We start from the raw sequence: 16,057 nt of genomic DNA on the forward strand, positions 1-16,057 counted from the left end.
AAAACGTTTGTATCAGGGAAAACATTTTTCTTTGACTTTTAAAACATGTAGGGGAAACGGATTTCCTAACCATTCACATACATTCCATATTTCTGATTTTTTGTTCGATAACGTAAATTATACGACTTTTTTATGACTACGTGAACTTGTGCCATTTATTTTTGCTGGTCTTTAGGAAGACAATTTATAATTGTGCAGTGAACGGAGGCACTTATACATAACCTTATAATTCTGTTTGGAAACAAAAAATAAATTCCCAATATATAAATATACATGTATGAATATACATGTATGAATATACAAGTATTATATGTCGTGTACATGATTGGATTTTGTAGATATAACTACCGCACAGAAAAAGTATCATGGCTTTCGAGGCTTTCATATTCAAGGTTTTGAATTCTACCCTTGTTGAAAACCTGTGGAAACCTCTACAGTTTCTTAAAACATCAATTATTTTTTTTTGTAAATTGAGTGCCGTCTCCCTGAACATGCTAACACTTAAGTCATCTTTTCATTTTCATATTTTTTTCCCTGTTTGTCTCTGTTGTCTTGATTGTTGGAACGATTAGTGGTATCTAACAATATTTATGAAAACTTTCTGAGAATTATGAATATTTCTTCTCTGTTAGATAAGGATCATTACCAATGATAAAATGAAATGCCGTACATCACATCTTATAGAGGTTTAAATTTCAAATATTCGTCAATAACTTAAGATATAGAGCCATTTTGTCTTCAACATTTCAAATGGTACATATGTATTTTTTACTTCGATTTGAAGGAAATTTATTTCAGTTTTTTCTGTGACAAAGTACAAGCATGTCGGTATTGCAACAATGTATGATTGACATAATCCCGGGGACATAATAAACAGATAGGTATGAAAAAGAAAAGATATGGGGTATTCTGTATTAGACGAAAGAAAAACTATTACAGTGTTGAATCCCATAAATATTCACAGTGCAAGCAGTATATAATATCTTCATTGAGCACATCGATGAGGTCTATTTATTGTAGAAACGATGGATGCGACCCCGATAAAGTCATGATCATTGTGATTCAATCAATGAATATTTATGCTATTCATAATGAATTTATCTGAGTCGCAGTCATTGTTTCTGTGGTAGTAAACATTAAATCGAAGATTTACCCTTGTCTGTACGTCTGTAAGTCCGGTCTATAAAATTTTTGTCAAATATATATCGGCTTGTGTATGTCGGATTGGTTTTATATTTGGTCTGAAGCTTTATCAAGATGAATTGTACCGTGTCTCCCCTTTTCAGGTCTGTCATTTGTCTACTTCCTGTTTGTCCTCGTAGTGAACGCACCCGACTACGCGTGCAGTAAAAAGTGTACTCTTACGTCGGATACCAGGCAGTTTCTTTGTTATATCTGTACTTTATCAAATACATGTACATGTTAATATTTACTTACTATTAAATAGGTAAACATTATTGCTGAAAACCCGTTCAGGGTTTCTTTCTTGTGTATGATTACTAGTACTCATTGACGATAATGTAAGGTGCTCTATTAGAAAAAAATTGATTTCTAGTTCGGCTTTGTTTTGTACATTTAGTTTAACAGATATGATCCAATAGAAATTTTCACATGGAACCTTCGGTAAATAGGAAAATGAAAAGATATGGGGTAATTTAAAGAGAGACCACACTCCATCCATGAGAAAAACGGAGGGAATTTAAAAATCTAGAGGTCTCCACAAGGCTTTCAACAAGGGTGGAATCTCACTCCTTCTGAAAAGCTCTAAATCGCCCCAACCTGTACATATGTTTGGTCATTAAGAGATTCTGGTTTCTCTTTTTGTGTGTCATAAACATTCAATTCGGATTTGAATTTAATTTACCGAAACATTTCCGTACATTAAATCTTAGGACGGTCAGAACATTTTAAGGACGCAACAGATCGAAGTACAATTTTAAGTAGTACATAGATTTGAAATAATTCAGCTTCCTGTACATGTTCATGAAGTTCTAAATTTTGAATGTTGATTTCTTTACAAAACACCATTTTTTTACAATAAAAAATCTCAAAATATCCGTTAACAATGAAAAGGTTTGACCATGAAAAATCACATATCTAAGAAAATCAGTATTTAAATGATTATAAGAAAGTTTCAGTATATCATGTCAAATTTCTTTAATTTGAGAGTGTTCCTTTCGTTACAAATGTAGCTCCATGTCTGATGGGGAAATAAAAATGAATGTCTCAGAAAGTGGTGAATTAGTTTCCATAAATGACAGATGAATCGGGCCAAGCTAAGTAACTTACAGTAAACAGACTATTGTAACATTGACGCACTCGTCGAACTGTTTAAAAGATTTGTGTTTATGACCAAAAATTTATATACAACTTCATTTATAAATTAATCTGAATTTCATAGCGCATCGTCACAATAATGAAAGTTATAAAAAAAAATCTATAACCAGCAGATCTATACTTTTATAAAGAAAGTATTCTTGTACAAAAGGGTATTTATTATAAAATGGTCCTAACTATAGAATAGATAGTTTACCACAGAAATCTTAAACGGAAGTTTCGACAATTTTAAACAGAAGAGATTTGAAAATAAATTTAACTTTAAATAAACACTGAAATAATTTTAATACCTCGAAAGTGTAATGAATAAACCAACAATCTCAATCTTTAAAAATGTCTTCATTACACTAACCGACGAGTTCCTGTTTACAGTAGAAACAGTGGATGTGACTCTAATAAATTCATTATCATTGTAGTCATGAATATTTATCGCTTATATTAAATTGACAAGCATTAGCCTTTCAAAAAGGGCTAGTCGACTCTTAGCTGATGAAAACGGAAAGTACTCTCGCTTTGTAGATTTATTCATTTACTAGTAAGAATAGCCACGTGCATCAATCAACAAATTTTACCACACACGTGAGGTCACACGTTATGAAGTAGTATATATCGTTTAACGTTGTTGTTTACGAAACTCCAGAACATTCGACTATTTATAGATAAAAGTTACCTGTGTACCAATATCATGAATATGCATGAATAATGACCAGGCAAAATCTAATTGCTAAAATAGAGAGGACAAATCCGATACTCTACGGGATTGAAGGACATTTACTAGGTTTGGATTGTCCTAACCAACCAATAAACTTTGATTATTCACGTCTCGTAATATCTTCCAATCAGGTAGCAAGAAAAATTCACGCACTGACTGTCCATCGTTCAATTCTTAATATCGACTCCTAGGACTTGGAGTCGATAAAAAAGATTTTATCAAGGTCGCACCAACTGTTTCTACAGCTAAGATCAGTTACATGTAACATGATCTCGTCGATTCGCACGACGAAGCCATTGTTTATGACAGAACACACATTCTAGATAATGTATTTTTGCTTCCGTCAGTTCAAAAGTATTTGATCATTTCAACTCCTTTGTATTTCATAATATGTGTCATGAACAAAGACATATGTTCGATTGAATAATGATTTCCTCGTAACAAATGATAGAAATTTCGGAGATCCCGTATTTAATCCTTTACCGTTAAAATGAAAATGCCAATGACAGAGGTTGATTATAAAAAAATGTTTTACTGTGTTAAAAAAAACTTCGACTTAAATAATGAAAACTTACACGTTGGACATGAAATATTTTGTCGATGAAGAAAATTAAATCATGTCACTTCTGAAATAAGTTTGTCGATAACGTAGCTTATTCTGAAGGTAAAGAAACACGAATTCGATCACTACTCTGGTACGGGCTGTATGTTGTGTCATGTGTACTATTGTTTTCTGTTTGTCTTTTTCATTTTTAGCCATGGCGTGTCTCTCTGGTATCTTTCGCTCCTTTATTAAATATTATAATAGCCACACTACCTTTGTTACATGTCGAAGATATTTGAATCCAGAAAATATTTCTACGTCTCAGACGCATTTTGCAAATATTTAACTTTCTTACTGTTAGCTTAAAATAGTATATTGTCAACTTGATTATTTCATCTGATAAGACATAATGCGATGTCATGTAATTAATCATATACAAGTACCAATTATCATTTGTTATTAATAGTTGCTCGAGATGCATAAATACATGACAGATTACCGAAAACACCTTAATTCATTCTTTCATCGTAATGAAAACACTGTATGTTACAAGTCAAAATGTTCAGATTTTTTCTGTTATATTCTGTCGTTGCCTGTCTTAATGGTCAACTAAATGTCCAAATCGACAAAATATTGAAGGAAACTTTTGATTGCAAGTTTAAATCTAACAAAACCGTAGGTCTGACGCTGTCTGTTGTCAGATCTGATAAAGTTTTGTTCGTTGGAGGATATGGCTTTGTAAATATAAAAAAGGAGACGCCTGTGACAGGGGATACACTTTTTCAAGTAGCATCACTGTCAAAAGCATTCGCAAGTGTTCTGCTTACAAAGCTTATAGAAGAGAAGACAAAGTAAGTTACTAGATAATTAAGTCAATTTGAGAAGATTTTTTTTAAGTTAATGAGCCATTGTTTCATTTTGTCTTGAATAGCTAGCCATATGTTAATTTGAAACTACCGTTTAAAACGATGTTAAGATATGCACATTCAGACAGCAGTTTGTCGTAGCCTTACCAAACATTGTACTGTCCTTTGCAGGAAGATTTGAAGAAGGCATTAATTGTTGATTTTGATTTTCTGAAATATTTGCTTTGTTTTAACTGAAATAACAAGAAACCCAATTAAGTTAATATTTCTAATAAAATCAATTGTTTTTCTTTTCCGAAACAGACAAAATAAAATACCTACTGCAGCACATTTTGAATATTCGTATATTCTTTGCTAATTTAATAATTAGTGCCTTCTTCGAAGGGAAAAGATAACACTGTATCATTTGAACTTCTCGAATTTGAAATCTGCAATGTGGGCAGGACCGTGATAAGGTCGGAAATGTGGACTGCCACTCGTTCAAAGAGGGTTTGTTCGAGGGAAAAACTAAAAACAGATATTTTGCCTTCAATATACAAACTATGATAGTATACTGAAGATAGCTGCACTTATTCACAAACCACCCTTCACATGTCAATCTTTATTACAATTATTGTGCATACATCATAAAAAGTTGGCAAGCAAGTAAACCTCACCTTTGTATTTGAAGATATATAACAACTCTTATTTATGTCAACTGTACGATGGTTCTGTTAAGCACTAAAGGCAGATGTTTATATACATTTTTCTTTTTTTTTTTTTTTTAACACTTGAATATAAATTTATTGCACTAAAGCTGTTAACAATGACCTTACCGCTACAGCTTTAACTGTAAGGTACCCTGAAATAGTTAGTATCTATAAGAACAGGGTTTCATATAGATAAGTATTTTTTTCTTAAATTTTATATTAGTATATTACAATTAAATACAATGTTCAATAATAATGTAATACAATTCAGTACCCTGATCTGAAATAAATGATATATTTTCCTTCTATACATGTAATCAAATTAAATAACGCCCATTTAATACTCTTATCCGAAATTGAATGTTTGGTGTCAATTATCTCGTTTAAAAATTACATGATTTAAGAGTGTGTGACATCGATTTTCTTGATCGGAAGGTTTACCTTGTTTAAAGGTGAGAGAGAGCATGCTTTTTAATGGATGTATGTTGAATTAGGCTACTTTACTTCTTTTTTATTTGGATTTTAAACATTTTAGGTGAGTCTTTTCTTTATTTTTATTTATTTAGTTAAAGTGTTCTAGAAATATCTTCTTTAAGAGTGTTTTATTTTGGAGAAATTAAAGTTTGAAGCACTTGGACTGTAGTATATTCTTGTAGATTGTAGGATCTTAAGTATTCGTCCAGTTCAACTTTAAACAGATTGAATACATTAGTAGATTTATTTCTCTGATCGGATACATAGTATGATTTGTAGATAGCAAATCCTATAAGTGTCAGAATTATATTGAATTCGATATACTCATTATCTGTTATTTTGTAGCCTATTACAATGTCTTTTAAGTTAATGTTTTTGTTAAAATTCATTTGAGATAAGATTTTATTAATGATTTCCCAAAATTCTTTTAGAAATTTACATTCGATAAAAAAGTGTTGATACGTGTCTTTGAGTTGACAAAGTTGACAAAACGGACTAGTTACGATTTTCCATTTATAGAGATTATCTCTATTCGGTAAAATGCAAGTTATTAGTTTCCACCTAAACATTTTAAGTTTATTAAGTTTTAAATGTTGGTGTATAAACTTAAACATATATTTGGTAAAGTCATAATTTATTTCTAATTCATTTTTCCATTTATTTATGCCAATGTTTGGAGAAATTTTTTTTTGAACGAGCAATTGATACACGTTTTTGTTGCTTAAATTTTCAATTTTAATGTTTTCTTTGTTTATATTGATAAATAATCTGTTAAAATTTACTTTTGATTTGATGGATTCTTCTGTAGCTAGAATTTTTAGCCATGAGGTTGGAATTGAGTTTTTTACTTTTGAAATTTCTGCTATCCAATTTTTAGTGTTTCGCAGTTTTCTAAATATTTTATCTTGGGCAATTTTTCCATTATCGTCAATAATATCGTTAATGTAAATAAAATCACTGTGTATCCAGTTATGCATAATAAGCGGCTTGTTTTGAAATTTTATAAATTTATTACCCCAGATAACTTGCTTTCTTATTTCGACAAAGTTTTTCAATTCTGTAATGTTCGTTTCATGAAATAAAATCCAACTTTTTATTATTTCTAAGTAAAATTCTGGAATGTCCTTAGTTATGTTATCTAGTTTTTTTAAAGTTTGGTTATTTAAATTCATTCTAAAAATGAGGAAATTAGAACCTAATTTACTTAAAAATAATTTTGGTATCAATGTCCAATTTTCTTGTTTTGCCTGTAGCAATCTAGAGACCCATCTTATTTGAAGAGAGGAGAAATAGCTTTTTATGTCGGTCATTTTAAGCCCTCCCTGGTTATAATCTGCTACCAAAGTATGTCTTTTAACTTTGTATTTCTTTATTATATACATTTTTCTGGTGTTAAAAGATCTTGTAACTCATAAATCCTTTCATGTTATAAAACATTTCATTATGAATTTATCATGCGGCGTAAAGCAACCAACAATCAATCAATCATTATGAATTTGTCTTTGATTTGGCTTTAAATCAATCTTTCAATATATGTTATGATCACCAATATCTTTTCAATGAAACGTGCTTAATGAGATATGACTATGGCACTCAGACCATCATGAAAAGGCCAGTATTAAAAGTAACATAACCCACCATTTTGCTTAAAATGTCCAGTACCAAGTCAGGACTATGGCTGTTGTTATCAAATAGTTGGTTTTTATGTAAGTTGGTGTTTGCTTTTGTTGTATTTCAGTGTTCCTGTTGTTCCTTTGTTTCCCTCTTTAACAGTTTATGTATTTCCCTAGGTTTGAGTTTGTTTTCCGGATATGTTTTCTCTGAGTCTCAATCGAATAATTACTTTTGAACACCGATATACTTATATTGCCTTTATTAGTATATATTTCGTTAACGGACGAGGAAAACAGACGACGGATGGAAAGTGACGGGAAGAGTCACACTTGACCTATTGGCCAGGTGAGTTAAAAACGTCATATTCTGAAAATTCATAATAAAATTGAATTGGACAATTATTTATGATATATCATTTTGAAAAGGTCAGTTGATGAAATGTACGACACTGTAATCGTTTATGAATTTAACATAATTCCATTTCAGCTATACCTTGGACACAAAACTAAAGGAAATTATACCTGGAAAGAAAATTTTCTACGACAGTTTAAGATCCGACTACGTCACACTACGAGATTTGCTGTCCCACAAACTTGGTATCCCGAAACATGATGAATTGAGATATGACACTGAACTAACCCGGAAAAATCTAGTAGCGTAAGTATAACTATGCTAAAGAAAAAATGACAGAGCGCAAAATACCACTTCTAGTATTTAACCATGCTTTACCTGTAAAAAAATTACTTAAAATTTCAGAGGATTGTAACACAATTCCATATTGCAGTCCTAAGTATGAAATCGTTCAAATTATAGTTGTATATTGTTATTCTGAACTTTTCCCCAAAATTGATTGCCTTTACGCTCATAAAAATTCTAATGTGTCAATAAAGGTTTTGATATTGTAAACACAGTCAAACATGCTTAAAAGACCACCTGTATTAAGCAAAACCCTGTTTTGATAGACCAACAATTTTAGATCAATCTGAAGTATATCTTATTTAAATTGAACCTGTATTCAAAAAAGACCACCTGTCCTTAGAGACAACCTTTTTGCTCTCCCTTAAGTGGTCTCTTAAAACAGGTTTGACTGTATTACCGGTATCTTTGATAATCATTCTGTTAAAGAACAAATTCCTATCTTTTTTCATAATACTGAACTCCCTCTTATTTGATATGTTTACAAAATATCTACCCGGAACTATGTGTTTTATCTAGATATTTTGATATTAGTGCCAATACACTCATGAAAATACACAGTCATGAAATTGCAGTAATTCCGAATACATTTTTTGGCCCAAGTTCCCATGTTATAACATGAGACCCTAACATCGTTTATAACCTAGAGTCGAAATCATTGCTCAGCTACATATTGTCCCCGTCAATTTTTAATCGGAATGAGTGTCGTAACATCATCCATGACTCGCTCCGTGCTCACTGCTCACAATAGATAAACGAGTAAAGAATGACAATAAACTCATCATAGATACCAGGATTGAAATTTTTTATATTTGCCCCAGACGCACGTTTCGTCTACAAAAGACTCATCAGTAAAAGAGGGCAAAAGATACCAGAGGGACAGCCAAACTCATAGATCGAATAAAGTGACAACGCCATGGCTAAAAAATAAAAATGAAACCAGACAAATAATAGTACACAAGACATAACATAGAAAACTAAAGACAAGCAACACAAACCCCACCAAAAACTGGGAGTGATTTCAGGTACGAAATTGAAGAGCATTTAGGACCAAAAATTCCTAAAAGTTTTGCTAAATAAAGCTAAGGTTATACATTTCTGAGATAAAAAAAAAGCTTTAGAAATTCAATTTCGAAAATTCAAAGTTTTGTTAAAAGTTAATTTATAATTATTACCATATCATTGATAATTCATGTCAACAAAGAGGTGCTGACTTTGGGGCTGGTGATACCCTCAAAGGAATCCTTAGATTCTTTTATCAATTCAGTAATAATAAGTAGTATATATTCGTATAAATCTTTTTGGCAAAATCTGTATAGTAATCCTTGATTGTATGCAAGGTTCATAACATTTAAAATAGAAGTTTTATAAATTAAAAACCATTTAAAACAAGAATGAAATTATAAAAAAATTCACACATACTATCATCTCTGACATTTACGTACATTTGGACTATGGCGGATAGTCGTATCATTGTCAATCATCTCACATCTTCTTAAATTTAAATAAAAAAAAGAAAGATAAAAGAAACATGCTTTCTTTTTCAGTCGACTTAAATATCTGAAACCAGAGGGTGTTTTTAGAAGTAGTTAAATGTATAATAGTTTAATGTATGGAGTCGTTATTCACCTTGCTGAGATAATAGGGGAAAATACATGGGAGAACCTAGTAACCAAGCACATATTTGAACCTTTAGAAATGAAAACATCAACATTTGCTTCAACAGCAGACCTAGAAAATATTTTACTGGCAAAAGGATACGTGGAATATTACGGTGAACTCAAATTTTGATTAGGGTAAAAAATTATCAAACAAAATCACGCATAATATCAACTATTTGCGTCTCTTACATCTACATACATTTGGTCTAATTGTCACTAACACCAAATCTTCTTATTTCTATATATTTTCAGTCGACTTAAATATCTGAAACCAGAGGGTATATTTAGAGGTAGTTACATGTATAATAATTTGATGTATGGAGTCGTCACCTACCTTGCTGAACTCATAGGCAATGATTCATGGGAGAATTTAGTAACCAAGCACATATTTGAACCTCAACATTTGCTACAACAGCAGACCCAGAAAATATTTTGCTGGCAAAAGGATACGTGGAATATTACGGTGAACTCCATCCGGTCGAATATAACTTTACAAGGCAAGTATTATCATTTATTCATGAAATTTGAAAAAGAACCTGAAATGACGCATGTAAAACAATTCAAACGAGAAAACTAGATTTATGTACAAAAGAATGGACGAAAATCAAATATGATATACATCATCAAACGACAACCATTAAATTAGAGGCTCTTTACTTAGGATAAGCACATACAGTATGTGGCGTGGTAAAACTAGTATGAACTTTCCCCGTAACTTTGGACAGTGCTGTAACAGTACAACAAAAGAACGGTAAATCAAAGAGATAAAAAGGTAAATAAAAGAGATAACAAGGTAAATAATAGTTACCAAAGGTAAATAATAGTTATCAAAGGTACCAGGCATATCATTTGATACGCCAGACGCGCGTTTCGTCTACATATAGGACTCATTAGTGACGCTCAGATCAAAATAGTTTGAAGCCAAAAACAAGTACAAAGTTGAAAAAATGAGGACCCAACATCCCAAAAAGTTGTGCCAAATACGACGAAGGTAATCTTTGCCTGGGATAAGAAAATCCTTAGTATTTTGAGTAATTCATACTTTTGCAAACAGTAAATTTATAAAAATGAACATATCATTGATATTCATGTCAACACCGAAGTGCTGACTATTGGGCTGGTGATACCTTCGGGGACAAAATGTTCCCACCTATTCATCGATCCAGTGGTGTAAATAGTTATCAAAGGTACCAGGCTTATAATTTGAAACGTTTCGTCTACATAAGACTCGTCAGTACAAAGAGATTAAATGGTGTGGAAATAAACACACTCACAGGAAAAATGGCAACATCTGTTTTTTCATTTGGTTTCATAACATATGAAAAATATTTGTTAAGCATATAAACATTACGTTGCAATATTTTCAAAGTACAAGATAATATTCAAGATTTTATGATATATATATATGAAGGGTCTATGAAAGTCGCTACTGGTTTATCAGTTTGTTTTGATTATCCCTTTGGTATTTCCGTCCCTCTTTTAGCCATTAGCAGTCCAACAAGAAAATACTGTACGTCAACATATAATCATTTTCATAACAGCGTAGATAAGACCACTATTTCTTGACGCGCTCAGGGTATCAACTGATTGGGTCAGATTAGTAAAACGTTCGTCTGTCACACCCACTTGTCATATTGTACGTATTATAGACACTATGGGGTCGCCAAAGGTTCAAAACGACTAAATAAAATGAAACGAATAAATAGCAAAGGACTAAACCTTGTGTGTTGATTTCGATGTTGAATACTTAAACTTTCTTTTTTTTCTTCTCGTGCACCTGCATGTTCTTAACTCTTTTATTATATTCAAATGCCCTCTGGAAGGGCTTCGACAGACTGCGAGAGCACAAAACCACTGTTATCGATAGCTGATGACAAGCAAATTAAAGGTAAATGATTCAGTATGTTTACCAAAATTAGTATTGCGGTTGTCTACGCTGTTATGAAAATGATTTTAAGTTTATAAAATGTGAATTGAATAAAAACTGAACGTTGAGCAATTACATGTTTACTTGTTGAAAAACATTATCTGTTTCAGGCAATATGCTGAAATATGTGGAGCAGGGTGCGTACTTTCTACTGCCAATGACATGTCTAAGTGGACACGTTTCTTTCTAAATGGAGGAAGGCTTCAAGACGGTACCAGATTGATTTCAGAACTGGCCTTTATAGACATAACTACTCCTGTTAATACCATACCCTATACCTACACTCACAAATACTTCTCAAAACCAGACATTCCGGTCACGAATATTCAAAGCAACTATGCTCTGGGTTGGAGAATCGGATATTATAGAGGCAAGTATTCCGATAAATTGTGTCATTTGGACAGAGAAAAATATTGACCAAGTTTGTATATTGTACATTCAAATACTACTTACTAGTAATTGATACATGTATATAGTTATCTTATTATCTCTTTACATGAATCTGCTAAAAGCGTTAGAGCAATTATTTTTGTGTTACTTTTGTCTGTCCCATACACGACCCCAACAGTTTAGTTAATTGATTATAAATTTCAAAAACAAATTAAAAGTCATGTCGGATGCGCTCGTCAAAATGAGTCTTATTTTTGGCATTCATCATGTTCGTCATTCTTATAATATATATCATGATAGATGGATTGATTGTTTATTAATACCCAGCGGCAAATATTAAAAAAATAACATGTTTATTAGACATAAATATACCCTGCTTTAATAATTGGTGAGCAGTCTTATTTACGCCTACCCTTAAAGTTTACTTATTGCTATAATTCACATTGTTCCTGTTATGTGTGCTCTTTGAAAATAAAGAATAGTGAAACTTTCATACAGTAACGCGCTTCGATAATATCATCTGATATTTAGTAAAAATCAATTTCTAAACTCAGATGGATTTGACATATTTTACATCACTAAAATATGAGCCTCGATGGTGGAATGGTCTAAATGGTTCATCTAATGTACCACTAGCTTGTTAACACCGAGGCTGTCAATGCAAAACCCAGTTTGAACCCCACATGTGGCCACACACACAAGTCTCTATGTCTGTGTTATTTGAAGGTGCTTTCGACTCAAACCAAATCAAATAGGTTTAACAGTTTTCCTGTCGAAAGTTGTGGTTCTCTGGACACTCCAGCTTTCTCTTAAAATATGGCCATCGTGATATGACCAACAGTGCTGAACGTGGCGTTATTTTAAACACCAACAAGCAAGCAATCAGAGAGTGGCGAAAGATACCAGAAGGACAGTCAAACTCATTAATCGAAAATAAACTGACAACGCCATGGCTAATAAACAGCTGCGCCATGAGCGCATGATACGCTCGACGTCTTGTGTGGAAGTTTTATGCAATAGTCATAAATAGTTTCCGAAAAAGTTTTAAGCAATAGCCATATATTGTTTTAGACACGGCAGGACATGTGAAACCCCCAACCCTTTTTTTTTTTACAAAAAAACTAAATATCACTAAAATAAAATTTTGAGTCAAAACCAAAAAGTATAAAGATCTTTAGATTAATATAACAAAGAAGTGTGTAAAGTTTAAAGCAAAAATCATAAATTATTTTTGAGATACGGCGTGACATGTAAAAAAACCTCCCCTGTTTAACAACTTAAGCAACACGACGGGTGCCACATGTGGAGCAGGATCTGCTTACCCTTCCGGAGCACCTGAGATCACCCCTTGTTTTTGGTGGGGTTCGTGTTGTTTATTCTTTAGTTTTCTATGTTGTGTCGTGTGTACTATTGTTTTTCTGTTTGTCTTTTTTATTTTTAGCCATGGCGTTGTCAGTTTGTTTTAGATTTATGAGTTTGACTGTCCCTTTGGTATCTTTCGTCCCTCTTTTAACAAAATACTCAATAACTTAAAAATAAAAAATTTGAATCAGCACCAAAAAGTATACATATCTTTAGATTAATATAACAAAGAAGTGTGTAAAGTTTTAAGCAATAATCATAAATTGTTTTTGAGAAACGCCACAGCATGTAAAAAAAACCCTCCCCCTTTTTAACAAAATACTCAATAACTCAAAAATGAAATTTTGAATCATCACCAAACAGTATACAGATCTTTAGATTAATATAACAAAGACATGTGTAAAGTTTTAAGCAATAATCATAAATCGTTTTTGAGATAAGGCGCGACATGTAAAAAAAACCTCCCCCTTTTTTTACAAAATACTCAATAAGTCAAAAATGAAATTTTGAATCATCACCAAAAAGTATGCAGATATTAAGATTAATATAACTAAGAAGTCTTTAAGGTTTTAAGCCATAATCAGGAATCGTTTTTGAGATACGGTGCGACATGTGAAAAAACACACCCCTGTTTTAGTTACAAAGTGCCGTAACTCAAAAAGTTTAAATCTTATTTCTCCAAAAAGTATACAGATCATTTGACCATCATAAGAAACAACTATATTAAGTTTCATGAAATTTGGATAAGTCGTTCTCAAGTTACGGTGCGACATATTTACGCCTGACAGACAGACGGACAGACGGACAGACAGACACCGGACATTTGTATACCATAATACGTCCCGTCAAAATTTTGAAGGGCGTATAAAAATGAAAAGGACAAACAGACAAACAATAGTAAACATGACACAACATAGAAAACTAAAGAATAAACAACACGAACCCCACCAAAAATTAGGGGTGATCTCAGGTGCTCCGGAAGGTAAATAGGCCATAACGGTTATGAATATATCAGGAATACTGTAACCAAAAAAATGTAAGCCAAGGATGTACGAATTCCTAAATTATAAGGCCTGTCACCCACTTCGTTTTTAATGATTCCACTTAGTATGCAATACTGTGTAAATTTTTGACGGAGAAATAGATTCCATTTGGATACGTTAATTTGACTAAGAAGATGCTATGACTTAGTGATGACAAAAGCTAAAAGTTTGTGATCTAGAGATAAATTAATCAGCAATCAAATGCTTGGTAATATCAGCTAATATCACAATTTACAACCAAATAGATATTATAAACATTTCACTCCAAACTTATTCTCAATTTTTCTTGTTTTAGGGTTCAGAATGGTTGTCCATACTGGCTCAACAAGGGGATATAGAGCAATGATATCCTGGTACCCTGAGGCTGATATTGGCATTTTTGTAGCATTTACTGGAAATGATCCAAATTATTTATATAGACTATCATTACATAATTATATATTTGATGTGTATACTGGTCATATCCCATATCTAAATACATCAACCATATGTTCCTATCCTGAACCATGGTTAAAATCCGACATACCACAAGTAAAACCTAACTATCCAAAAGACAGAAATACAACAAGAGGTCAGAAAGAATACATTGGGACGTATAAAAATAAAGCCTATGGTAAAATTAAGATTAACAAACACACAGAGAAGAATAAGCTGAAATTGAAGTATGGTTATTTGACATGTGTGCTCTATCCTTCAGAAACTAAAGATGAGTTTTATGGCGACACTACAGGAATATCTCTAAAATCGTTTGATTTTTACAAATTCAAATTCAAATTCAACAATGATAAGGTGACTTTAAAAGCCTCTAGCTTTCAGGAGCAGCCTTCCTTCATCAAAAAGGGAAAACTGTACAACGACGCTTATCCATTGTATACAACTTCTATGAGTTTTCCTGTTGTGATCTTATGTGTCTGTTTGATATTGTTCTAAATCAAATATCTGCTTTTTATTTTGTTTTAATGGAACATTAGAAGTGATCATCTGACGCAGAGTTAGTTATATATAGGCACTTACTTGAAGTGGGGGATCATTTAAACTTTTACTGAGCTCATTTTTTTATTTCGTTTTGAATGTTTTATTGCCATTTCATTGACTTTTTTTTAAATGTATTTGGGTTTATTGGTACTGATCGTAGTAACAGATAAAGGTTGTAGGCCAACACAAATATTATAGAGTTTTCAGGTATTATTGCATATAAAGATTGTAAATACATATATGTTAAAACTTCTGGTTTAAATAAATATCATCAAAACATAGAATCAGACATTGAAATAAATTTGTAAACAAACACGTTGTCTTCACATGAACATCTTAACAAAAATTCACCATGAAAAGATTCAGAAAATATATACAAACAAAGAAGGAATACGTATATGTGTAACAATGACCTAAACGTAATGGTTCCATTACATACTTCAACTGTTAGGAAGAGCTTTCCTTTAAAAATATTGTTATTGTTGAAACATACATTGTACTAAAAAATATTTTCATAAAAACATATAAATAAAATCTGTTTGTGTTAACTTATTTAAAAAAAAGATTTTCATATATAGCATCATTAGCATACAGTTTGGTGAGAATATACATTGTTCATATGTGAAACAGAAGCTCTCAAAAATGACGGCTTCAGTATGTATACTAAAGAAATTTATCCTGTTGAACTTACTTTAAATAAAGCTAATACTAACAATGACCACTGCCCTTTCCTCGATCTTGATATCTATATCATTAACGGGAAGCTT

General features: G+C 32.0%; 1 protein-coding gene across 1 annotated transcript; it reads left to right on the forward strand.

Moving 5' to 3' along the window:
- The first annotated feature begins 4,105 nt into the window (after positions 1-4,105).
- On the forward strand, positions 4,106-15,824 carry LOC139487906 (gigasin-6-like). Its single transcript, XM_071273125.1, has 5 exons — positions 4,106-4,444; positions 7,723-7,893; positions 9,846-10,090; positions 11,631-11,890; positions 14,611-15,824. The coding sequence occupies exons 1-4, from the start codon at positions 4,137-4,139 to the stop codon at positions 11,708-11,710; spliced, it is 804 nt and encodes a 267-aa protein (XP_071129226.1). The 5' UTR covers positions 4,106-4,136; the 3' UTR covers positions 11,711-11,890; positions 14,611-15,824.
- The last annotated feature ends 233 nt before the right edge of the window (positions 15,825-16,057 follow it).

This window comes from Mytilus edulis, chromosome 9 (genome assembly GCF_963676685.1).
Source record: "Mytilus edulis chromosome 9, xbMytEdul2.2, whole genome shotgun sequence".
Lineage (NCBI taxonomy): Eukaryota > Metazoa > Mollusca > Bivalvia > Mytilida > Mytilidae > Mytilus > Mytilus edulis.